Genomic DNA, 26,548 nt, shown 5'->3' on the forward strand with positions numbered 1-26,548 from the left:
AAATTCTCTCACTCCCATTGCCATCCTTACTCTTCTTCTCCCTTCCAGCCTACTTTTGTCCCCTTTTCTTGCTTATCTGGCTTCTTGTGCCTCTCATTTCAGCCAATGATGACAGGAAATCAGGCTTGGAAGAGGCCAGTCTATCTGAATCCAGCCCCTACTTTACTCCCCTTCCTCAATGATTATGAGACCCTGGGCAAGCAATGGACAGCCTGTCTGAGCACTGGGGCCCTGTATGCATGAGTTGGGGTTCTTTGGCCAGAGAAGTCTAAGATGTATAATAAGACTTGTACAGTACTTGAAACAGACATTTGTGTACACACACACACACACACACACACACACACACACACACACACACACCTGTATCCTGTGTCAGAGAACTGACCTGGTTCTATTATTTTCCATAGACACTGGTGTCCTGTCCCACCCCCCTCATCCCCACTTGGTTAATTGCATCTCTTCTCTATGTGACTTTAAATGCCTAATGGGTATTAACTTTGGATATTCTCAGCATGGTATCTTGTCTAACAAGGATGGATCCCCAAATTCTGTCTAAGGTTGCCAGGTCCTTTAAGATCTGAGACTGTGTAGCTCTTGATTCCAGTCAGTTTGCTCTGAGGTGACAGTTGCAAATGGCTTTGTCATTTGAGCAAAAGTATGAAGCCCTTCTAAGTCTGACATTCTGTTTGTTCATTTTAAAAATACCTATTAGGTTGTGTGTGGTGATGTGACCTTGAATCCCAGAACTCAGAAGGCATTAGCAGCCAGAACTCTGAGTTTGAGGCCATTTTGGTCTGAATAGGACAATCAGAGCTACAAAGTGAGACCCTATCTCAAAAATGTAAATCTATATTGGGCTGGTGAAATGGCTCAGGGTGTAAAGGTGCTTGCTGCCATGCCTGATGACTTGAGTTCAATCCCCCGACTCACATTGTGGAAGAAAAATACTGACTCCCGTGAGTTGTCCTCTGACTTTCATATGTGTGCCATAGTGCCCATTTGAATACACACATGAATGAATAAATTTTAAAACATCCACACTCAGATACACAGTTGCATGCCTGCAACCCCAGTGCTCAGTAGGCTGAGCTAAGCAGGTCTTCAGGTTGAGGTCTTCCTAGGCCACCCCCTCTCCCTCAAGAAGTGTACTCAACCCTCAGGGCATTTATAGTTCACTGTGAGATGGCTGTCAATCAAAGGCACCAAGTAAAAGAACACCCTGATAACATGTACACGATGCTGAGAAAGTTCGTGGGGGAGTGTTGAGCTAGACTGGGAAGTCAGAGGGGTGTTCAGGGGATCATGTGGGAGTTGGGATCTGATGGATGAGCAGGTATTAATAAGAAAGACGGAGAGGCAAGGTTCTGGAAGAAAGCCTCATTGACTAAGGTATCGAGAACAGGGGCAGGTACAGCTTCCCCCTGCAGATGTATCTCGGATGCAGGTCTGAGAATTAATTACTCACTAACTCCAGTGAGAGCTAAAATACAATTAGCCAACTGGTGTGATATTTACTTGCATCTTAAGAGCGTTGAGAAGTGAAGGCAGGGCACGCTGATGGGAGGAGAGGTGACCTGATTAGATTTGTGATTATGAAAGCTTTTGCTGGCTGCAAGATGCTGAGGTCAAATCCAGTGATTATGGGCTCCCAGGAGCTGCTGATAGGGATCAACATCAGGAGAGGAAGTCTCCTCCCATCTTGACCTCCATAACTCCCAGTCAACCTGCCATGCTGCCCAAGCCGAGATAGAAGGAAGTGCGTGGGTGGTCTCAGGAGAAGGTGTTTCTAAGAATGATGTAGTGGTGAACAGGAAAACTTCAGGGGATTCATTTCCCTGACTTGAAGAATGCTCCCCTGGAACTGTAGATTTCCTTCAAGCAGGATGGGTGAAAATCATGTCTCTCTTTTTCCTCTGTCTCGTCTCTGCAGGCTCATATTTGGCACCCTTTATCCTGCATATTATTCATACAAGGCTGTGAAGTCTAAGGACATTAAAGAATATGTAAGTGAAGCCTCTCACGGAGGGCGGGGGTGGCTGAGTATGAATGGTGGAGGGACATATCTCTTAGTCTGGGTCTGTGGCAGGAGGGAAACTATCGCCCTTTTATGTGACTTCACAGAAGTCCTGTCCCCATCCAAAACTGTCCCCTGTCTAGACCCTAAGTACTGAGGTGAGGAAAGCCAAGAAGTATGAGAAAAAATGAATCTGGGACTAGGAGCTGGGCACCGTGGGTGACTTCATCTCTCGCAGCCCAGTTTCTTCACCTGGGAACTGAAGATCGCAGATCACCTCCCGGCACTGAGAGACGTTGCATGGGTTTGAGAAGCCAGCTGACTTGGGTTAATTCCTGGATTGCTTTGCTGATTCTGACCCCCTTCCAGTCTGTCTTCCAAAACCAGTTTAAGGCTGGTTGATGTATAAGCTCTTTGAGGATGGAGGTGTTCATAATCATCTCTCCACGGCACTTGGCAGAGAGCTGAACTTGGCAATGTGGTCAGGAAGACTCACTGGTTGGAGGATTTCGAAAATTACTGTTGGGTGATTTGGGGTGCCACCAGCAGCATTTCTAGTGATCCCAAGGTTCCTCCTATTAAACCTCCCCACTGACCAAGGAGAATGTCCTTCCCTTTGTAGGGCACTAGCCCAGGTCAAAGTGTGAAGGGTGTGGGTTTGGTCATAATGGGACTGAGTTGCTAAGTCCTAGCTCTGAAATTTTATTGGTGTAATTTATATGCTAGGCAAGTGGCTTAAACCTCCAAGAGCCTTGGGTCATCTTCTGAACACCAGAGTGGTGACAGTCCCTATTCCTCTTCCTGAGAAGATTTTGCTTGCCAGGTTAGGGGTAGGGAGGACACACTCTTTAGAGAATTGCAACTATTAATGTTAATGCTCCAGCATTATCCCTGGTTATCCTGGGGTATAGGTAAAAAATAAATAACCCAGGGCTGGAGAGGTGGCACGATGGCTAAGGGTCCTTGCTGATCTTACAGAGGACCAAGGTTCAGATCCCAGCACCCATTTTAGAGGTACCTGTAATAGCAACCACCTCTAACTCCAGGTCCACCACCCTCAGACCTCCTCAGACACCTGCATACACAAAAACACTCTAACACACATACATATCACGCAACGTGCCCATGTGAGCACATACACCCCGAAAAAGAAAAGTAAAATCTTTTAAAAGTGTGAATTAATTAATTCAGAGCTAGCTTGAAAGTCATGATTTTTATGGATTTCCCAAGAAGTCTTTATGATGAACACCTCCAGGTCAACTGCAACCAAAGCCCAGCCCCCTTTCTCCCGGTTTCCCAGGACTAGTCACTTCAGCTGCTCTTAGCGGAGGACTCAGAGTGGGTAACTCCTGGAAGCCCATCCCTGGTATGTGTCAGGACAGCTCTGTGCACATGCTATAAATAGCCGAGAAGTTGCAAACACTGAGGCTCCTGGTTCTCAACTGACACAGTGCAGGCTAAAGCAAGGGGCAGCTTCTTCTTCTAGCACTCTCCCTCCCGACCCCTCCCCACCTGTGGTAGTCAGCAGCTGTGCCTGGATCGAGGCCTTCCTGAGGTCTCCGTAATTCAAGGCCGAGCTGCAGAGCAGGGGCTGAGCATGCTCCCAGCCAGCTGGGGGAGATCAAACCCTGGTAAATTGTTATGTGCTGATGAAACTCACAGGAGCCTGGTGTTCGGCCAGAATGGCAATTCATTAATTTAGAGTGAGACCTAACTGACAAGTAGAACAGCTGTTTGTCTTGGCTGGGGTGTGCACACTTCCCCATGGGGGAGCTAGGGAGTTAAGATTAGAAAGTTTCTGGGTAAAAATGGCTTTGGGAGACAGGAGCTGAGTAGTACCAAGGGAGACTTGCCCCCTTCCTCTGTCCTCACATGTTGTGCATGCACACACATTCTCTCTCTCTCTCTCTCTCTCTCTCTCTCTCTCTCTCTCTCTCTCTCTCTCTCTCTCTCACACACACACACACACACACACACACAAACACATTCCCCCTCTCACACACACACTCTCTCATACACACAAACACACTCCCTGCCCCCCCCCACACACACACGTACTCGCACACTGTCACCTATGTTCAATGTCCAGGTACTCTCAAAGCACCCACTGTAGCATACTCAGTGCCACATCACATGTGCACTCACACTGCTTACATGTTTCCTTCTTGTGGTCTGTTTGATTTTATTTCTGATGCTGAGGTGAAATGCTTTGACTAGGGACTGGAGAGATGGTTCAGTGATTAAGAGTACTTGCTGTTTTTCCAGAGGACCTGGGTTCAGTCTCTAGCACCTAGGTTGAGTGCCTCGAAATACCTGTTACTCCAGTTCTAGGGCATCTGATACTCTTTTCTGTTCTCTGAAAGCACCTGAACACACATTGACACATTGTTACACACACACAGTGCAAGAGAGAGAGAGAGAGAGAGAGAGAGAGAGAGAGAGGAATTAAAAAATAAAAATAAATCTTAAAATTTTAAAAAAGAAATCACTTTGACCAAAAGCAACTTTGGGGAGGAAAGAATTTGGCTTATACTTCTAGATGCCTATCCATCACCGAGAGAAGCAAGGGCAGAAACTCAAGCAGGATCTTAAAGGCAGGCTGCTTGCTAGTCATGCAGCAGTGCCTCTAACAAGGACATTTACTCACAGCCAAGGAAGATAGCAGAGCATGGAGAATGCTGTTTAATGGCTTACTTGGGCACATGATCAGCTAGCTTCCTCATACAGTCCAGTACCACCTGCCCAGGGATTGGTACTGCCCAAAGTGGGCTGGGCCCTCCTATATTAATTAACAATCAAGACAGTCTCTCATAGGCATGGCCACAAGTTGATTTGATCTAGGGAATTACTTTTCTTTTTCTTTTTTCTTTCTTTTTTATTCTTCTCACATGTATTACATCCTTCCTGCGGTTTCCCCTCCCCCAGCTTCCCCCACCTCTCTTCACTCTAAGATCCACCCCCTTCCACCTCCCCTCAGAAAAGACCAGGCCTCCAAGGGGCATCAACCAAACACTGCATAACAAGCTAAGACTCGGCACGGTCCATCATGTCAAGGTTGGACAAGGCAACCCAGCGGGAGGAAAGAGTTTCACAAGTAGACAGAAGAGTCAGGAACAGCCCCTGCTCCCATTGTTAGGATTCCCACTAAAACACAAAGCCGCTCATCCATGACATGTAAGTAGAGGACCTGGGTCAGATCCACACAGGGTTCCTGCGCTCTTAAATCCCATGAGTCCCAGGCAGTTGATCTGTGGATTGTGTATGTCCCTGCCCTGTCTGGTTCCTCCCATCCATTTCCTGCTCCTCCGCAGGTCTCCCTGAGCTCTGCCTGATAGCTGGCTGTGGGATTCTGCATCTGCTCCCATCAGTTGCTGGATGAACTCTCTCTCATCTCTTTGATGGTTTTGCTAGGCTCTGGGCCCAGAACACTCTGCAGGCAGGACAAGCTCCAGGTCAAAGGTTCTGTGGCTGGGTTGGTGTCCCAATCCCTCCACTTGAGGCCTTGCCTGGTTAGAGAAGATGGCCCCTGTCCTTCAGTACTAAGAGTCTTTGCAAGGATTACTCTTGGAGATTACATGGAGTTTCCATGGACCTTGCCACTGAAATGTCCCCCAAATCCAGTCACTTCTCTCAAAACTTTCTGCCTCCCCAACACCTGATCCCTCCTGTTCCCAACCCCACACACCACCAGTGCACCCCTGAAATCAATTTCAATCTCTCAAATTCCTTGATGAATATTCTCTTCCATATGATTCTCAGCCGAGGCCCCTCATAACCCCACTGCACAGGAGACAATGGGACTTCCCTGGGACTCCAGCCTCTCCTTCCCTACCCAACTCCATTAATTCTCACGCCCAGTTGGTGACTGTGCCCTTCATCCTTAGGGCCATTGTCATCTCCCAGCCCAGTCCTTCTCTACAGCCACTCCCTGAGATCTGCTTCAGATCGTTTTCTCTGAGATGAGTCAATGTTCTCTCGAACTAGCTTTTTCAAATATTTAGTTATTATGTTTTAAATGATTATACTGAGATTATATTTATTATCTATAATTTATAAAATATTTACAAAAACATAGGTTATTGAACAATGCTATTTTATTTTATTTTTATTTTATGGGTATAGTAGTTTTGCCTGCATTTCCATAAGTGCATCATGTGCTTGCAGTGCCCTCAGTGGCCAGGAAAGGGCATCCAGTCCCCTGGGACTGGAGTTACAGAAAGTTGTGAGCCACCATGTAGTTGCTGGGAATTGAACCCAGGTCCTCTGGAAGAACAGCCAGTGCTCTCAATGGCTGAGCCATCTCTTTAGCCTCAGATAAAATTTGAAGACTTTAACAATAACTCCATCATGATTACTAATATTTGTAATGCTGAGTAAGTCCCTGTGGCTACACTCTCATTTTTATATTCTCTTGTTATTATTTTAAATTTCATCCAAGTATCGAATTATCTTATTGTCACTGTAACAAGTTACCATGAGCTTCCCAGCATAAAACAACATACATTATTGGATTCTAATGCTGGAGTCGCAGGCAGGGCTGCCTCTGGAGGGGAGTCCGCCTAGTTTGTGGCTCCTAGTGACACAGACCCCTTCCTCGTTCTTCGGAGCAGGTTTTGCATCTCTGAGCAGTCTTCCACAGACGCATGCAGTTACAGCTGCTGCCCTGCCCATCCCAGTGTCCTTAATAACTCTGCTAATTCCTATTGGCTGTGTGGTGGTCACCATCTTCTGGGAGCCGCTAATACTGAGGGAGACCCTTTCTCACGACTGAAGCTGTTGCAATTAATCTCTTCACTAATATTAAATGGAGTCTTTGGCAGGAATAAGTGAAAGCTCAGGTGTGCCTCCCAGGGAAAAAAATTATTCACATCCTTCTAGAAATAATACTATCACCGAGAGGTTTCCTCTGGCCATGAAGATACCCAAAGAACCAGGATAATTTGAAACTATGGCATCCATAGGACACCCTGTCTTTTCCAAGTTTTCCTAATTCTTAACCTTTCGTTTATAGACATATTGAAGTCCCTGTTTGAAAATCTTACTTTGGTTCTTTGCAGTTCAAGTTCCAGCCAAGAGCTTTGTTATTTTTGTGAAAGATTCTTGCTCTGTAGTTCAGGCTGACCTCAACCTCATGATCCTCCTGCCTCAGAATCTTGAGCACTGGGATTCTGGCCAAGACTTTGAAGACAGTTATAGTGTCCATTTTAGGAGTTTTCTTCTTCTTGGCCTCCCATCTTCTCGGAGGCTCTCCCCTCTTGAACTTACAGCCAGTCTGTCAGGTTCAAGCTCTTCAGGGTTTTGACCTCAGGCATAGCAAGCCTGGACTAAATCTGTGATTCCTCCAAGGCTTGTGCTTGGAGTCTTGTTCTGATTGTAGAGCAGCCTGTTTGCTCTCAGCATCAAGGTGTGGTGGAGCAGAGCTGCTGCTGAGTTAGAGAAGTATGACAGGTGCAGATGGCACTGCCTGAGGCCACCCCAGTGTCCACTGCCTTGGCGCCGGGCAGCCATGACCCTGTCCACCAACTCTGCCTTCCTCTCCACAGGTCAAATGGATGATGTACTGGATCATATTTGCCCTCTTCACCACAGCAGAGACGTTCACAGACATCTTCCTTTGCTGGTAAGTGCGCCAGGGACTGGGATACTTCAAAGGGCAGCTTTACCTGGAGGTGGAGAACAGTGGGAAAGGACCTCAACCTTTCCTCAGATCACAGGAGCAGGACCAATGCTGGGATGTTAATTGGAGTGTTTTTGGTAAATTGTTCCACAACGTTATTCAAGTCTTTGATGCAATCCCTAAGAGCCCGTGTTGTATAAGGCGCTCAGGAAGTAGCTTCGACTCCAAGCAGAGTTCCTCCACACATAGAGTTGGTAAAGTATCCACGTGTCAAAGAAGGAAAGAAATGATATAGAGGAGAGCGCCTGCATGGCTCGGAGCACTCCTGTGTGTGCCAAGCCTGTGGCTCAGGAGTAGAGCACCAGCGCCGTGTGCATGAGGTCCTGGGCACGGCCCGGCACTGCAAGACAAACGAAGCGTGCAGTTAAAATACCATGTTTCCTCCTAACCCATGTGCTCTTCCCATAAACACTGTTCACACTTGTACGTCCTCTAAAACATTTGTGGCTGTCAGGCTTGGTGGAACACACTTTTAATGGCAGCACTCTTGAGGCAAAGGCAGGAGGATCTGAGTTCGAAGCCGTCCTGGCTTCCAGAACAGGCAGGACTACATAGGCAGACCCTGTCTCAAAAAGCCAAAACTAAAAACAAAATTGTTGGTATGTTAATACACACACGTTTAGAGACGTTTTTATTTTTAAAATGTATTGTTCTGTGTGTAGGTATGCATGCGTGTGCTGCCTGTGATGTGTATGTGGTACGTGTGAGCACGTGTGCCGTGGCAGAGAATAGCTCTGTGGGGTCAGCTCTCTCCTTCCGTCTTATGTGTGCTCTGGGCATCAGCTCAGGTCGACAGCCTTTGTGCAGTAAGCACTTTTACCCACTGAGCCACCTCCCATGTTCTTCCTTTTTTATGGTAACTTTTTTTTTTTAAGATATCTCGATGTACCCTAGACTGGTCTTTACCACTCAAACCCTCTCACTCTGGTTCCTAAGAGCCGGAATTACAGGTGTGTGGTACTTATAGTTTTCATTTTCTCCTTTTAATAATAATATTGGACATACCAGTTCTGTTGCTTATTGGATTCATTTTAGAAATACTTTCGTATGAGCAGAAATGAAGCTACTTGTTTTCCAGCGGTCACACAGTATTTCGTGGTCTAGGTGAAGCGTAACTTATCTAGTTAGCGTCCTTTTTTAAAAAAGGTTTAAAGATCTGTTTTATTTCTAACTGAAGGTAGGTCTCTGAGGAGAGGGTATGGACGTATGAGGAGGGTTCTGAGGAGGCCAGAAGTGGACATCAGATCCCGAGGCGGTCAAGAGTGGCCTAGCAAGGGTGCGGGAAACCACATCTGGGTCCTCTGAAGAGCAGTTTGCACTCTTAACTCCTGAGCCATCCCGTCAGTCCAAATAATGTCCTGTGGGTGGACATTAAGATCTTTGGCTTTTTTACCTATAAACAATACACTTGCTAGACACACATCTTTAATCTCAACCCTTGGGAGGTAGAGGCAAGATCAAGAGTTTGAGACCAGCCCAGGCTACATGAAATTTTGTCTTAATTCTCTACTCCCAAATGAAATTAGTACATCTATTTTTAGCAATGGTGCAATTAAAAACATTATCGATATACAGCTTTCTCTCAAAGACGGTGAATAACAGTACATAGTCTCCTGTTCATATTTAAGGGAGTTAACAGATGTTTTCATTTATCCTAAAAGGGCCAATTTGAACTTATATACCTCACCCCCACAGCGTCATAGGCCCAAAGTCAGACCTGGACAGTGTATCTTTGAATTACATTTTAGATCGTTGGCCTTAATTCTTTTAGAACATAGCTGCCCAGTATTTCTTCTGAAGGAGCCATGTCTCAGCCATAGCTGGAATCTGGATTGATGGCTCAATGTGCTTGCACCCTGCTGTCTTGTTTCATACTGTGACACAGGATGGACTGGGCCTCCGTGAGTAGACACAGACCCTGCTATGCCATCCCTTACCTTCCTCAGAACAGACACTGTCACAAGGAATCTGACCCCTTTGTACAGCTTACACAAGAAGCCTCTGTGTCACCTGTAGAGATGAGAGTGTGGGTCCCGGGCCAGCAAAGAGTGGGAAGTCCATTAAATAGTGTTTCCTACTCCTTGAGTCATCCAGTCATGGGTTCTTAAGGCTCCCACTGTCTACTGCTGTGTTCTGTCCTGCTGTCCTTGCTCCTTCTCATGATTACCAGGGAACTATAGTGTTAGTCTCAGGAGCTCTTTCCTGACATATTGACATGTGAACCTTGCTACTTTTGCTGAGTGGAAATCCTGTCTAATGGTGACTGCTCCTGTCTAGTTGCTGGACTACCCACTGACCATGGTAGTTTTCGTTTCCTACCTAGTAAGTACTCAACCACTATTTTTTTTTTTGAGCGAATATTTTTTTTCAGTTTTTTTTTTTTTTTTTTTTTTTTGAGACAGGGTCTCAGCCCTGGCTGTCCTTGAACTCACTCTGTAGACCATGATGGCCTTGAACTCACAGAAATCCACCTGCCTCTGCCTCCCAAGTGCTGGGATTAAAGACACTACTGCCACGCCTAGCCCTGTCGATTTGATTTTTATTTGGTAAGGTATTAACATGATAAATTATCACAGCTCACGCCCCTCAAAGGCACACACGGTTCTTTTTCTGCTATTTCTACACGCTAGGAGCTGGGGCGGGGTGAACCGAGTTCTCTGCTCAGACCCTCACAAGTCCAGGGTCACAGTATGGGGCAGCCGGGGCTCAGTTTGAAGGCTCTGAGGAGACTCCAGCTTCTCAGTCTCTCAGATTGTTGCCTGCATTTTATTTGTGGTGGTTGTGGGACCATGGCTCTGTTTTCTTAACATGCACCCCTCCCTTCTTCAAGCTCACAATGGCATCTTGATCCTTCTCAGCCTTCAGATTCTGTCTTCTACTTCCAACAGAAGATCTGTGTTTATAACATGTATTTAGATAGGCCCACCCCAATAATCCAGATAATCTCCCCATCTTTAAGTCTGCTTTGAACAACCTTCGTTATATATTTTTGCCATACAAAGTACATATTCGGGGAGAAAACACCAGGAGGAGAAGATCATGGACAAAACCTTGACTATAGTGGGAATGTATTTGGCACCTGTATGTCTGGAGTATTGTAAAGGGTGGGTAGAACCCCCACCTTCCCTGTTTGTCAAGTGGAGGCCTTGCCTGTCCCCTCCTTTGGCCCTCTTAGTTGGTGGCATCTAGGAATTTATGGGTGGGAAGTGAGGGTCTCTTGCTGTTCTGGAGGCCTCAGCTCTGCAGAGAAGGGATCTCTAGGTTTCTTTCTCGGTGTCTCTGTGTCTCTGTGTCTCTGTCTCTGTCTCTCTGTCTCTGTCTCTCTGTCTCTGTCTCTGTCTCTGTCTCTCTGTGTGTGTGTGTGTGTGTGTGTGTGTGTGTGTGTGTGTGTGTGTGTGTGTTCTGTCTTGGTGGAAGCAGAAGCCAAGTAGTCACAGAGTAGGTAGGATGAAGATGTGAAGATTTGCTCAGCTCCTTGTAGAGGTGATTTCATCGCATCCTTTTAAAAAGTGGTTTATGCACATGGCAAAATAAAATTGAAACTGCACACTGAAAATTAAGTACAGGGACTGTGGGTGTGGTTCATTGGCAGAGCATTTGCCAAGCATTTGTGCAGTCCTGGGTTCAGTTCCAACACCACCAAAGAAAAACTGGGAGGGGGAGGGGGAGGGAGGGAGGAGGAAGGGAGAGAGGGAGGAGGAAGTGAGGGAGGGAAGAGCGAAGAAGGAGGAAAGAAGCAGAAGAGAGGAGAGGAAAGAAAAAATCTATCTGTGGAATGGGGGTACAGCCTCAGTGGAAGAATGCACACTTAGTTTATGTGACACCCTAGATTCAATCACTAGCAACCCTCCCTCAAAATAACGAGTCTTTCCTCTCCTCCAGATTAAACATTGTCTACTTACGGTTATCACTATGAAAAGTCACCCATGTTTTCTTCTAGAAACACTGTACAGCTGATTGCATGTATTTGGATGGTTTTGTCCTATGTCCAGTGCTCTCATGGAAGCCAGACATCTCTCCAGAGATCATGGAGACCACAGTTACCCATGTCCTTTGAGGCCTTGCATACACTTTAGAGACGATTGAGGAAGTGGGGGCATTTCTCTTCAGATACATACTAGGGGTCATGGTTCTCCAAAGGCATCTTAGCATGCAGCCCTTTCTATCCCTGGGCTGGTGGCTAGGATGTTAGGATGGGCCGGAAGCAGACGATTAGCCGAGATTGTGTTGGCGAAGCCAGCTGATTTGAGTAGCTCAGTGTGAAGGATCCTGTGAGACATGGCTAGGGCCCCGTTCTGCATGTGATCGGTTATTCTGGAGGCATCAGCAGCACAGGCTTTTTGTTTGTTTGTTTGTTTGTTTGGTTGGTTGGTTGGTTGGTTTTTATATATAAAGAACCAGATAGGAAATATTTTGAGCTCTGAAACCCGAATACCCTTTATTACAGCTACTCAGCTGAGCCATGGTAGCACAAAAGCAGCATAGATAATACCTAAATAAGTGGGCAGCCAGATTCTAATAAATCTTCACTCATAAAAACAGGTGGCCAGCTTCGGCCCACGAACCATGGGTTATTGGAGGTCTTGAATCTATTCTAGCAAACATCAGAGACTCGACTCCCTTAAGAATGACTCATAAAGGCTGGAGAGATGGCTCAGAGGTTAAGAGCACTGCCTGCTCTTCCAGAGGTCCTGAGTTCAATTCCCAGCAACCACATGGTGGCTCACGGGCCACCATGGGATCTGATGCTCTCTTCTGTTGTGTTAGAAGACAGCCAAAGTGTACTCATATACATAAAAAAATCTAAAAAAAAAAGATAAAAAGAATAACTCATAAATGGGAAGAAAAGAAAGTTCTGAGGAGGGAGCAGAGAGCACTTCAGAGAAAACCCCAAGGCCCTCCCACTGAAGCTGAGGGACTCCAGACACTGCCAGTTGCCCTCCCTCTGCTGACTGAGCCATGCTATAGACCTTCTCGGTTTCAAATTTCCCTCTCCTGTGACCTAGATATGACTTGGCACTAGTACTTAGTACTTCATTAGTAGAACTTAGTGTGGTGCTCTAGAGACCGGTTAGTATAAACTGGACCACCATAGGTCTGTCCCTCTCTGTATAGAATGAAGAAAGTGGGGCGTCTCTACAGAGCTCTTACCATGAGTGTTTATAGAGCCCGCAGTGTGCAGAGTCTGTCCAAGCACCGTGTGCAGCCTTCGAGAAGGACACCCAGTCAGGGTATTTCCCAACCCACAGACATGCAGGTGCTGATACCCCCATCTCATTTGTTTTGTCCCTGCCTGAAGTGGGTGGCCTTTGCCTCTTGACCCGTTCCCTAAGATTGAGTCTCACATTCCTTTAAGGTAGTGTGCATGCCCATCCCCCTCCACACACATTAGTCTCTGCCTTTCATTTCTTTTTTTTTCTTTTTTTTTTAATTTAGAGAATACTTTATTAGTTTTTGTAATCAAACCCACGTATATAAGACCTTACATATTTAATACAGTGTGTTACCCCTGTACAAATGGAAAAAACTTAAGTTCAACATTTCTAGACCAATATGGCTGTTAATTTCTGTACAGTGCCAACTCAACACAGTAAACGGGGATACTTTTTTCGAAAGTTGACAGCACAGGTAAAGTTTCAAAAAATTCAAATTATATATCTGTATATATATATTTATATTTATATAAAAAGACCAATAATAGCAGTGTGTTATGCATCAACAGCAGCAACAGCTTTTCCAGGTTCTGCAGTCATCTGAACAAAACTGTAGAGACATCCAGCACACTCCATTAAAAAAAAAAAAAAAAGTAAAAAAACAAAACCCGAGAAAACAGCACAGTTCTGTTACTCTTGTGGTACCTGGCACCATTTTTTTTTTAAATTAGCTTCTCAATCATCATCTGGAAAGAAAACATTCTGAGCAACATCATTAAAAACAGCTCTGATAAAGCACGGTCACTACTACGTATCATAAAGCAGGTACAAGCTATTTTACATCCACAGAGGTATGATACAGTACTGTCCTACATCTATAATACTAGAGGATACAATTTAAAAGGCATTATTTGAGACTTGATTCTACTTTTCCAGCAGAGGGCCCAAAGGATGGTGTGACACAGCTTTGTAAAGAAACATACGCTAGACAGGATTTCCTTTCACTAGTGGAATACTTCTAAGGATTCATTCTCTCCATGAATGTCAGCTAAAACCGTTATTAAAAAAATGAAATATCCCTAGAACAAAACCGTATACCACCGGATTCACATGAAGATGACCTAGTGGAGACAAGCTGGACCTCACCTTACCAACAAGCTATCAAATCTGTTATGTTTAAACAGTGAGACCTCCAAGGAAGGAGATGCCAAGTAGTGCTTCAAAGCTTCGGACCACAATCAAACACAGCATCCTTTTCAACAGAAGCAGAAGCTCATCTGAATATGCTCATGGATGCTGACATCAACATTTAATCATCTCCTCACTCATCCAGGAAGAGGGGGAGATCAGTTACTACTGTACTTTATTGTGTTCAACCAAATCACCATGTTACAAAAATAGCAAGCTGCCATAATAAAAAATAAGGCTCCTCTATCCAGCACCAGATAGCATCATTTTACTTTCAAGCCTAGAAATTGCACACTTGTATATAAACCAATCGAAGATGAGGATTGAGAGTTCATCTTGGTGGATTTTTCCTTTGATGAATATGAAGTGTCCTTCCTTATCTTTTTTGATGACTTTTAATTGAAAATTGATTTTATTTGATATTAGAATGGCTACTCCAGCTTGCTTCTTCTGACCATTTGCTTGGAAAGTTGTTTTCCAGCCTTTCACTCTGAGGTAGTGTCTGTCTTTGTCTCTGAGGTGTGTTTCCTGTAGGCAGCAGAATGCAGGGTCCTCATTGCGTATCCAGTTTGTTAATCTATGTCTTTTTATTGGGGAGTTGAGGCCATTGATGTTGAGAGATATTAAGGAATAGTGATTATTGCTTCCTGTTATATTCATATTTGGATGTGAGGTTATGTTTGTGTGCTTTCATTCTCTTTGTTTTGTTGCCAAGACGATTAGTTTCTTGCTTCTTCTAGGGTATAGCTTGCCTCCTTATGTTGGGCTTTACCATTTATTATCCTTTGTAGTGCTGGATTTGTAGAAAGATATTGTGTAAATTTGGTTTTGTCATGGAATATCTTGGTTTCTCCATCTATGTTAATTGAGAGTTTTGCAGGATACAGTAACCTGGGCTGGCATTTGTGTTCTCTTAGGGTCTGTATGACATCTGTCCAGGATCTTCTGGCCTTCATAGTTTCTGGCGAAGTCTGGTGTGATTCTGATAGGTCTGCCTTTATATGTTACTTGACCTTTTTCCCTTACTGCTTTTAATATTCTTTCTTTATTTTGTGCGTTTGGTGTTTTGACAATTATGTGACGGGAGGTGTTTCTTTTCTGGTCCAATCTATTTGGAGTTCTGTAGGCTTCTTGTATGCCTATGGGTATCTCTTTTTTTAGGTTAGGGAAGTTTTCTTCTATGATTTTGTTGAAGATATTTACTGGTCCTTTGAGCTGGGAGTCTTCACTCTCTTCTATACCTATTATCCTTAGGTTTGATCTTCTCATTGAGTCCTGGATTTCCTGTATGTTTTGGACCAGTAGCTTTTTCCACTTTACATTATCTTTGACAGTTGAGTCAATGATTTCTATGGAATCTTCTGCTCCCGAGATTCTCTCTTCCATCTCTTGTATTCTGTTGGTGAAGCTTGTATCTACAGCTCCTTGTCTTTTCTTTTGATTTTCTATGTCCAGGGTTGTTTCCATGTGTTCTTTCTTGATTGCTTCTATTTCCATTTTTAATTCCTTCAACTGTTTGATTGTGTTTTCCTGAAATTCTTTCAGGGATTTTTGCGATTCCTCTCTGTAGGCTTCTACTTGTTCTCTAAGGGAGTTCTTTATGTCTTTCTTGAAGTCCTCCAGCATCATGATCAAATATGATTTTGAAACTAGATCTTGCTTTTCTGGTGTGTTTGGATATTCCGTGTTTGCTTTGGTGGGAGAATTGGGCTCCGATGATGCCATGTAGTCTTGGTTTCTGTTGCTTGGGTTCCTGCGCTTGCCTCTCGCCATCAGATTATCTCTAGTGTTACTTTGTTCTGCTATTTCTGACCGTGGCTAGACTGTCCTATAAGCCTGTGTGTCAGGAGTGCTGTAGACCTGTTTTCCTGTTTTCTTTCAGCCAGTTATGGGGACAGAGTGTTCTGCTTTCGGGCGTGTAGTTTTTCCTCTCTACAAGTCTTCAGCTGTTCCTGTGGGCCTGTGTCTTGAGTTCACCAGGCAGGTTTCTTGCAGGGGAAAAGTTGGTCCTACCTGTGGTTCCAAGGCTCAAGTTTGCTTGTGGGGTACTGCCTAAGTCCTCTCCGTGGCGGCAGCAACTGGGAAGATCTGTGCCGCTCTTTCCGGGAGCCTCCGTGCACCAGGGTTCCAGATGACGTTTGGTGTTTTCCTCTGGCGTCTGGATGTGCACAGAGTGCAGTCTCTTCTGGTTTCCCAGGCCTGTCTGCCTCTCTGAAGGTTTAGCTCTCCCTCCCACGGGATTTGGGTGCAGAGAACTGTTTATCCGGTCTGTTTCCTTCAGGTTCCGGTGGTGTCTCAGGCGCAGGGATCCTGCCGCCCCTGGGCCCTCCCCTACGGGAACCCAGAGGCCTTATACAGTTGCCTCTTGGGTCAGGGATGTGGGCAGGGGTGGGCAGTGTTGGTGGTCTCCTCCGCTCTGCAGCCTCAGGAGCGCCCACCTGATCAGGCGGTGAGGTCTCTCTCCCACGGGGTTTGGGAGCAGAGAGCTGCTGCGGGCCGGGATCCGCGGGTGTGGGACCCTGCCTTTCATTTCTTCACCACGGCCTTTCCTTATCCTCCCACTCATTCATGCTTTTAAGTGTAGGACCTCAAGAACAGCTCCTGGCCTCTTCTCTGTGATAGCCCAGGGGAAGCCAGCTTCTCAGGGAGCCCTCTCCGGTGGCTGGGAGAATCCATTCTATTCTCACTAGAAACTTCAACTTCCTCCCCTCTAAAACTTAAGGCTCACTCAGTCTGAGGCCCTTTCCTCACTGATTCCCATCAGAGGATAATTTTTGAATGCTCCTTAGAGTTTTGTTTTTAACATATGATGGGTGGGGTAATACCAAAGACATAGCAAGGAAAACTCAGGAAAGGGTGAGCGACAAGAATAAACTGGGTCTGCACTAATACCCTTGTGCCCACCAGGACTGTGTGCACACTTCCACTGTACCATGTGGCCGTGCTACAGGCTCACCCATTTATCTCAGCTCTCTCCTCAGGGCAAGGACTTGTCTAGCCTATTGTCCTAGTTGGCTTTGTCAACTTGACACAGTTTAAGAGTCATCTGAGAGGAAAGCATAGATTGAGGAATTGCCTAGATCATTCAGGGGCATGTAGGCATGTCAGTAGGGGGTTCTGGTGATGGGGCTTAACTGCTGTAGGACAGCTTGACCCAGTGTGGCAACACACCTTTTGGCAGATGGTCCTGGGCCGTATAAGAGAGGTAGCTGAACATGAGCCTGTGAGGGAACAAGTCAGCAAGGAGCAGTTTTCCAGGTTTCCACTTCAAGTTCCTGTCCTGACTTCCTTCAGTGACCAAGTACGAGTGTAGAGCAAATGATCCCTTCCCTCCCATAAGCTGCTTTAATCAGAAAAGGACTGAACTAAAAACATCTCGCCTGCTCTGCATATGCCTTTCAGTCTGCACCTTTACAGTAGAATTTTCTCAGTGGAACAAACACATGAATGCACATGGATGAATGAACGAATCATCAATCAATCAACCAGTCAGCAAAAAAAAAAAAAAAAAAATACCTCAGGAAATAAAAAGGGCAGAGCAAAACAGGAAGAGCACTGTTCGTAAAGTCTTGAGATTCCAATTTTATATCAAGAGGACACTCAAGAAGGTCAAGCAGGAGCTTCCTTCTCAGTGACCGTGGAGATGAAACTGAGCTCTAAAATCAGGGAACTTTACAGGCAGAGCTCAGTCGAGAAGGATGTGTGGGCTGGGAGTAAGGAAATGGAACCAGGACAGGGTTAGTCCTGGGACAACGGGGAGGGCTGGATTTCCATTCATGTGCACCATGTGTAGAGGTAGATAGGGACTGTTCATTCTTCCTTAGCCATAAAACAGCTTGTTTCTGTCTGTAAATATCCTGTCCTTGAGTAGTGGGCTTATCTCTGGAGGTTTTGCACTCCCACACCAGCATCCCATGCCTCTTCAGTGTCCTGGACATGTGATGAGGATGGGTTGCCGTGGGCTAGGAGGACACATGGGAGACTGGGAGGGCAGAGAACCCACAGGCATCATTGTCTTCTAAGGACACTTTAAAAGCCCAGGGACTTGCCTTTTGTTTCACTCTCTCATCTAATTTATTTTCACAGACTTCTTGATGATCTCATTCTAATTGACTTTAAAAGCACCCTGGTTTTGAGCCTAAGATTTTGGGGGACACTGAGTAGTTGAAGAAGCATATATACTAGTCAATCATTCACTTTTAATTTTAATATATATTTAAGAATATGTATATATGAGAGTATGTATTCCAGAATGGCTTAAACTTTCTATGTAACTGAGGATGACCTTGAACTTATCTTCCTGCCTCCACCTCCTGATTGCTGGGTTGACAGGTGTACAGTACCATGCCCAATTTATTCTGTGCTGGGATGAAGGAACTCATGCATGCTAAGTAAGCACTCTACCAACCAAGTTGCATCCCTAGTCCTTAATTTTGTTTGGAGACAAGGTTTTGGTGGACAGCCCAGGATGGCCTCAAACTCATGATCCTTCTGCCCCAGTATTGTGAGTGCTAGGACTTATAGGCAATAGTCACCAGGCCCACTACACTACCCATGACTATCCCATGCCTTTCAAGGGGTAACAGGTTAAGGGCTGAAGCCCTGAAAGTACATCTGCCTCTTAGCCCTAGGCCGAAGTCCTCAGAAGAGTTAAAAGGGCTGTAATGGCTTCCTTTTTAGTGCTCTGGATTCTGATGTCATCTTTCTCCACCCCCAGTTCCCCCCAAAAAAGCTCATTCTGCATTAGCTCTTCTACAACCCATTGATTTCCCTATGCTTGGGTATCATCAAAGCAGGCCCGAAGCCCATAGTGGTGGTACTCACCCTTAATCCCAATCCTCAGAAGGTAGAGGAAGGCAGATCTCTGTGAGTTTGAAGCCAGCCTAATCTACATAATGAGGCCTTGTGTCAAAGAAAGGAAGGAAGGAAGAAGAAAGAGGAAGAGAGGCAAAGAAAAAGAAAAAGACAAACCAGACCCCATCACCAGGATAGACATGATTGCATAATAGTGACCTCCCCTACAGTCTAGAGCTACTTGGTATCAGGTTGGGGACGGTGCTCAAAAGGCAGAGCTTCTGGCCACACCAAACACTGTCACCTGAATTATCACTAAACTATGCTCTGTTGGTCTGACAAGCAAAGGCCCAGGGAATGAACTAAAAGGTTGGGGGAGAGGAAAAATTTTTGTTGTTGCTTTTAAAGATATTGTTGTAAGTATATTTGTGTGTGAGTATATGCATGTGTACATTTATTATAGGCATATGTGGGTCCAAGGAGACCAGAAGAGGGTGTCAGAGTCCCCAGAGATGGAGGTGTAAGCAACTGTGGTCTTCCAGCATCGGTGCTGGGAGTCAAACTCTGGCCCTCTAGGCAGCAAGAGCCTTCTTTTCAGCTTCTTGCAGAAGCTTTTAAAAGTTGCACTGGTGTGGGTGGGTGGATTATGCTAGGAAGATTCTAAAGAACAAGTGATCTATAGCAAATGGTTCAGAGAATCAAGGTAGGCTGGGCAGTCCAGAGGGGCCCCTGGGAGAGTCAAATAAGCACATACATTTCCTAAATGCTAATCCTGTAGTCTGAGACAGAGGCTCCTAGTTGGCTGTGCAGTGAGAATGTGATTACGCAGATCTAAATGACAGTTTCCTACTATCTACAAAGTGCACACAGATAATCCATTCCTGAGAACCCAGACCATAGCCTCATTTGGATGCATCCGAAAAGAAGCATATGCAGGGCAGTTTGCTGGAAGCTTGGCTTTTGATGGACGGAGGTTGTCATCAATCCCTTTAACCGGGAGATACTTAGACATCTATAGGAAGCCATGAAAGAGGCTGAAGCTTTCCATGTTCTGGTATGAGATGGTTCCCCAATGTATACTATTGATTCTGTGCAGATTAGGGAAAGCAAGGTGTAGGGGATATATTGAACAGAGAACGCCACCAACAGGCAATTCAGGGAATCACAGGTAGGGACCCACCGGACTGACTAGGCCTAGCCCCTAGGAACAGATTAAGAGTCTAGAGGGCCTGGGTTAGAGGGAAACACTGTTGTACACTTTCAGATCTTTTAGCATTTCTGAACTATGCACATGCATGCCCTACTTTTTAAAAACATCTTTTACACAGTAGCTAGAAGAACCCCAGTGTGATGGCTGTCCTTAGAACTATCTGTGTATCTTAGGCTGGTTTCTGAGCTTGCTGGAGTCAGTCGCTTTCCCCTTGGACTGGCAAATAATTTGTTTTCAAAACAAAAGTTTCTCCATTATTAATGAGCACTGTGAACCACTCTGGGGGTGGGGGTGGGGTAGGGGTGGACCAATCACGTCTCTCCTCTTTTAGCAGCAGTCTTTTGTGGCTGTGAAAGATGAAACAACTTTGCTCAGGAAGAACCCCCAGTTACTGGAGAACATTCAGGAACCCCAGTTACTGGAGAACATTCAGAAAGAACCTGCCAGAGCCAGAAAGCAGAGGGGCTTTGGTGAGGTGCACTGCTGGCTAGGGAAGGGGGGCTGTATGAGTTTGAAAGGGCTCTGAAATAACTTGCTAGGGGTTGCTTTTAATTGTAGCTCCCTTTATCTGGGAAGAGTGCCTGTGAAAGACTTAGTTTTTGGTCCCTCAGACTAGCATAAGAGACCTTCTTATCTATCGCATCTTATTTTAAGTAAGGATGCCTGGGATTTGTTTTAAGAAGATGTGGTCAGACTTGAGAACCTGAAAGTGGGTGACAGGAGGGAGATGTCTCTCTAGATCACAGATCCCTAGTAACAGAAAGTGTAGCACCACACAAGGCCACTAGGGGAGGTACCAGATCTTTTCCTTACTCACCAGCCCTCTCTCATTTCTAGGGTTGGGAGGGTGCTAGAGAGATGGCTCATCAATTCAGATGCTTGCTCCTCTTGCAGAGGACTAGAATTAGGTTCCCAGCATTCATGTTGGATGGCTCACAAGCTCCCATAACTGTAGCTTCAGAGGGATCTGACGCTCTCTTCTGGCCACCATAGTTACTGCACTCACATACAGAAACCTACATGCAGACATACATACACACAATTTAAAAGTAAAATATTAGAAAATAAGCAAGAAAGTTCAGGAGAACCGTTGCTTGTGCTGGGAAATTCTTTCTTGGCTAGATCTAGGAATTGGGCCTCCCTGGTGAGGACACTTCCTCCAGGGTCAACAAAGTCTCACGATGCTGTAATGCAATTGTCCGGGTTATTCATAGCACCATCTAGAGACTGGGGAGGTGGGGCTGAAATCTGGTCAAACTCTGCTTAGCACACCATGGCCCCACTGATCTGCATCCACTTGAGGGGCTTGGATTTTCCTTTTTTTTTTTTTAAAGACTTGATGAAGAGTAGAAGAGGCCCTCTAGGACCCTTGTCTCAGGTTGATATTATTTTATCAGTCAATCAATAGCAGATTCGAGGACATCAGAGACTATCTCCCCTCCCTTCCCTTTCCCTTCCCTTCCCCCTCTCTCTCCTCCTCTCTTCATACCTCTATCCTCTTTCTCTGTTTCTGAAGGTGTGTGTGTGTTTGTGTGTGTGTGTGTTTGTGTGTGTGTGTTTGTGTGTGTGTGTGCCTGTTTGTGTGTGTGTTTGTGTGTGTATGCATGTTTGTGTGTGTATGTTTGTGTGTGCCTGTTTGTGTGTGTTTGTGTGTGTGTTTGTGTGTTTGTGTGTGTTTGTGTGTGTTTGTGTGTTTGTGTGTGTGTGTTTGTGTGTGTTTGTGTGTGTTTGTGTGTGTTTGTGTGTTTGTGTGAGTGTTTGTATGTGAGTGTTTGTGTGTGTGTTTGTGTGTGTGTTTGTGTGTGTGTGTTTGTGTGTGTTTGTGTGTGTGTGTTTGTGTGTGTGTGTTTGTGTGTGTGTGTGTGTGTTTGTGTGTGTATGTGTGTGTGTGAGTGCGTGTGTGTCTCTGAAGGTACACATCCATGTATTTATATACCAGAAAACAGCGTCAGATGTGGTTCCTGAGGCACATCTACTTTTTTTTTCTTTTGGGACAGGGTCTCAATGGCCTGTGACTTGAGTAGGGTAAACTGGCTGACCTGTATCCCGGGGACACACCTGTCTCTGCCCCTCCACTGCCAGGATTACATGTGCGTGCTGCACCGTCTGGCTTTTCCTTTCTCTGTGGCTTCTGTGGATCACACTCAGCTTGTCACCCTTGCAAAGCAAGCGTTTTACCCGACCTCACCACCTCTTCAGCCCGAGCTGCCAGAATCTTGTCTTTTTCTGGAAGCTCCAAGATTGCAGGGAGTCTTTGCCACTCCCCCAACTCCCGCCTTATATAAGATGGCCCAGATAGGTGCATCCAGGCCAGTGTTTGTGGGACAGATGAATGAATGGGCCTAAGGGTGTGTAGGAGTCCAGCATGTGCTATCCCACACTCCTCTTTCTTTTGGCACACACAAAAGAGATTAAGATCTCTGTGCCTGCCATTGAGTAGAGGAAGCAGGATTCTCCTTCTTGGTAGGAGTTGATCTCCTCCTCTCCCTGCCTTTATTGACATAAGAAAGAGTGGTGCTTAGTCATTGTGGAAACCCTGCTAGCTTCACCCTGCTGTAATTCCCCTGGCCTCTGTGTCTCCTGGCTGTAAATAGTGAAGGATGAATGATTATTGCCCAGACACAAACTTGATCTTCTGAGCCCACAAGCTGCAGCCGGATCAACCTGCTGACCCCTGTTAGCATAGCCTTACAGAAACTGTCAGCTGCTGCCAGGCAAGGCCAGGGTGTAACTGCTGGAGTGAGCCTGCCTTCCTGCTTTTCTTGAGAAACAGAATCAAAACAAAACACGAGTTGGCTATGACGGAGAGGTCTTGGGTGTGTAGATGTGCATGTGTGTGCACATGACTTCCTCAGGTGGAGGATAAGGAATCTGGGAACATGTCGTATGTGTATGCGATGGGAGGCGCCCACACCAGCCCGTCTTTTTTTTTTTTTTCTTTCTTTCTTTTTTTTATGGGCTTTAAACAGTGCTGCTGAGAACCTAATGGAAGCATATTTTCTTATATTTCCAGGTTTCCATTCTATTATGAACTAAAAATAGCATTTGTAGCCTGGCTGCTGTCTCCCTATACAAAAGGATCCAGCCTCCTGTACAGGAAGTTTGTTCATCCCACACTGTCCTCAAAAGAAAAGGTAATTGATGCAGCTTCTAGCGAGGGAAAAATCAAAGTCCTGTGTAGAAAGGATTGTTTTGTTGCAGGAGACCCCTTGTGGTTCTTTTTTACTTCAACAGGTAAGTTGTTTCCTTTAATAGTGATATAGATAGATAGATAGATAGATAGATAGATAGATAGATAGATAGATAGAATCTTCTGTAGTGAGAATTCTGTACTTTTAGTTTCTTTAAAAAAAAAAAACACAGAAATAGGTCTGGAGTGATGGCTTAGTGGTTAAGAGCACTGACTGCTCTTCCAGAGGTCCTGAGTTCAAATCCCAGCAACCATAACCATCTGTAATGGGATCCAATGCCATTCTGGTGTGTTTGAACAGCTACAGTGTACTCATAAAAATTAAACAAACAAACTAACATCAACATTATGAGAATGTGTTTCCGTTCTAATCCCAGGTTTGGGGTATGGGGCTGCTTCAGACTGCCTGTAGCATTTGGCTGGGGCTCTAGCAGAGGCATGGTTTTGTCAGCACAGATTGTGCCTTTGGAATCCTGGGAAGTTTGCAGAGGGTCCAAGAGGTGGGGTTGGCAGCTGTTGGGCATTCGGGGATTGTTTGGTGTTTGTTAGTAGTCTGCTCAAAGAAGAAACAAAAGAAATAAGACTGGAGATCTCTATTTGTCTCTCCACTTTCTCTTTCTTTCTCTCCTATCTAGCAGTAGGGGGTGAAACTGGAGTGGGGGGGCGGGATTAAGAGTGGGAAAAAGAAAAACCCACAAAGTAGCAAAGAACAGCTACAGTCTCATTCTCTCTCCCCTCTGCCCCCTCTCCTTCTCCTCTCTCCCTCTCTTCCCTCCCTCTCCTCCCCTCATTTATCCTGTATGGTTGCATGCATGCCATATGTGAAGATCAGAGGACAACTTGCAGGGAGAGCAATGGTTCTCTCCTTCCATGTATACATGTATATCATAAGAACTGAACTCAGGTTCTAAGGCTTGACACATATCTTTATCTACTGCTCTCTCTCTCTCTCTCTCTCTCTCTCTCTCTCTCTCTCTCTCTCTCTCTCTCTCTCTCTCTCTGAGATGGGATCTTGTTCTGTAGCCCAGGCTATCCCTGAATATCTCAGGTTGACCTCCAACTCATCCCTATCCTCCTGCCTCAGCCTCCCATGTACTAGGGTTAAGGCTTACATCTCTGCACTCAACTTCAATGCCTTTTTAAAAACTCCCTGGTTATAGTGCCCTTAATTCTAGCGCTCAGGAGGCAGAGGCAGGTGGATTCCTGTGAGTTCCAGGCCAGACAAGGCTAAACAGGGAAACCGTATCTCAACACACCCCAAAACTTATTTCTGTAAGTTTCTATTTGTTTTCATTTCACTTTCATTATTATAATTACATGTATTCATGGAGTACAGCATGATTTCATTCATATAACGTGTGCTGATTAAAACACTATTAGTACACAGTACTTGTACATATTTATGAGGTACAATGTGATATTTCAGCATTCGTACAATATATGCTGATCAAATCAGGGCCATTAGCAGGTCTCGCCCCTTATTGCTTTGTCTCTGGAAACTTTCAAGTCCTTCCTCCCCCCCCCCTTTCTGTTTCCTGCCCCTCCCCCCATTGTGAGCTCCAGTCATCCTGCAGTGCTTCAGAACAGTAGTGCTCATTTCTTCTGTCTGTAGCACTCCTACTTTCTATGTCCCTGCTCCCTCTCCTCTTGAACTCTGCATCTAGACTGACTATCTTAACATCCACATAGGAAAGAAAACATGGTATCTGTACTTATTTCACGTTACCCAGAATGCTCCATTTTGGTTCATTTTGCTTAGAAGGGTTATCATTCTGTCTTATTTTGAGTCAAATGAGTAATTTTCCATTATCATTTGCTCATCCACTGATGGGCATCTGGATTAGTTCCATGTCTTAGTGTCATGAATAGTACAGCAATATCTGATTTGTTCAAAATCTGCAGTTTTCTCAATACACGCAGGGAAAAGCATCTGATAGAATCCAGTCTTCCTTGGACTGGAGACACAGCTCAGCAGTTAAGAGCACTTCTTGCTCTTGCAGAGGACCCGGGTTCTTCCCGTCCGTCACTCAAGCAATAGCTTATAATCATCTGTAATTCCAGCTCCAGAGAATCCTACATCCTTCTCTGACCTCTGCAGGCACCACACACACATACATAAATAGTGTTCACACATACAGGCAGACAAAACACTCAGACACCTGGACAGAAAATAAATCTAAAAATAAAGTATTTTTAGAAGAACTCAATATTCATGACAACGTCCAAGGCACATGCATCAACATGACAAAAATCATGTGTGACAAGCCACTGCCGGCTGGGAGAAGCTTTTGACTTTGCTTTTATGTCTCAGCAAAGACCAGTGTGTCCGCCCTCACTGCTCTTACTCCGCACAGCATTGGAGAGTCTCTCCATGGCAGTCAGGCAAGAGAAAGAGCAGTCATGCACACAACAGGAAGAGAGGAAGCCATACCACTCCTGTGTACACATGATCTGATCCTATGTGTAGGAAAACCCAAGGGTTCCACAAAAAGACTATTAAAACTGACAGATGATGGGGTTGGGGATTTAGCTCAGTGGTAGAGTGCTTGCCTAGCAAGACAAGGCCCTGGGTTCGGTCCCCAACTCCGAAAAAAAGAAAAGAAAAAAAAAAACTGACAGATGAGTTCAGCAGTCAAAAGATTAAAAGAAATCAAGGTATAAAATCAGTAACTTTGAGGCTGGAGGGATGGCTCCATCGGTAAACTGTCTGCTGTGCTGTGTGAGGGCCTGAGTTCTGACCATGAACACACACATGGAAAAGCAGTCTTGGCAGAAGGTGTCTATAACCCCAGAATGGAGACAGGAGGAACAGTTCTAGGTCCCCTGGAACTCCCTGCACAGGTAATCTAGCCACACCAGTGAGTTCCAAGTTCAGTGAAGACTCTGTCTTAAAAAGAAAGAAAGTGGAGAAAGAGACATGGCTCCCACATTCATGTCATGCACACTTACACGCAAAAACATGTGAATGCACACACACACACACACACACACACACACACACACAGAGTCATTAATAACATTTCTTCTTTATTGTCCTAAAGATTGAGCCCCACGTCTCATGAATGCTAGGCAAATGTTCTACCACTGACCTATGCCCCACCCCATAGATCAGTCAATTCTTAATACACCAATGACAGTATTGCTGACAAGGAAATAGGAAAATAATCTCTTTGTTTTTATTTTTAAAAAAGTGTATATTTAGCCAGGCAGTGGTGGTGCACGCCTTTAATCCCAGCACTTGGGAGGCAGAGGCAGGCAGATTTCTGAGTTCGAGGCTAGCCTGGTCTATAGAGTGAGTTCCAGGACAGCCAGGGCTACA

General features: G+C 45.2%; 1 protein-coding gene across 4 annotated transcripts in view; it reads left to right on the forward strand.

Moving 5' to 3' along the window:
- Window positions 1-26,548, forward strand: part of Reep1 (receptor accessory protein 1) — a 116,028-nt gene that overhangs the window by 54,736 nt on the left and 34,744 nt on the right. For all 4 annotated transcript variants that reach the window (NM_001429157.1, XM_087658136.1, NM_001429156.1 and 1 more), the window contains 3 exon segments: window positions 1,934-2,006; window positions 7,561-7,637; window positions 23,053-23,173. In NM_001429157.1, the coding sequence (NP_001416086.1) occupies window positions 1,934-2,006; window positions 7,561-7,637; window positions 23,053-23,173 (271 nt within the window).

The sequence above is a fragment of the Rattus norvegicus genome, chromosome 4 (assembly GCF_021556685.1).
Source record: "Rattus norvegicus strain SHRSP/BbbUtx chromosome 4, alternate assembly SHRSP_T2T, whole genome shotgun sequence".
In the NCBI taxonomy this organism is placed as follows: domain Eukaryota; kingdom Metazoa; phylum Chordata; class Mammalia; order Rodentia; family Muridae; genus Rattus; species Rattus norvegicus.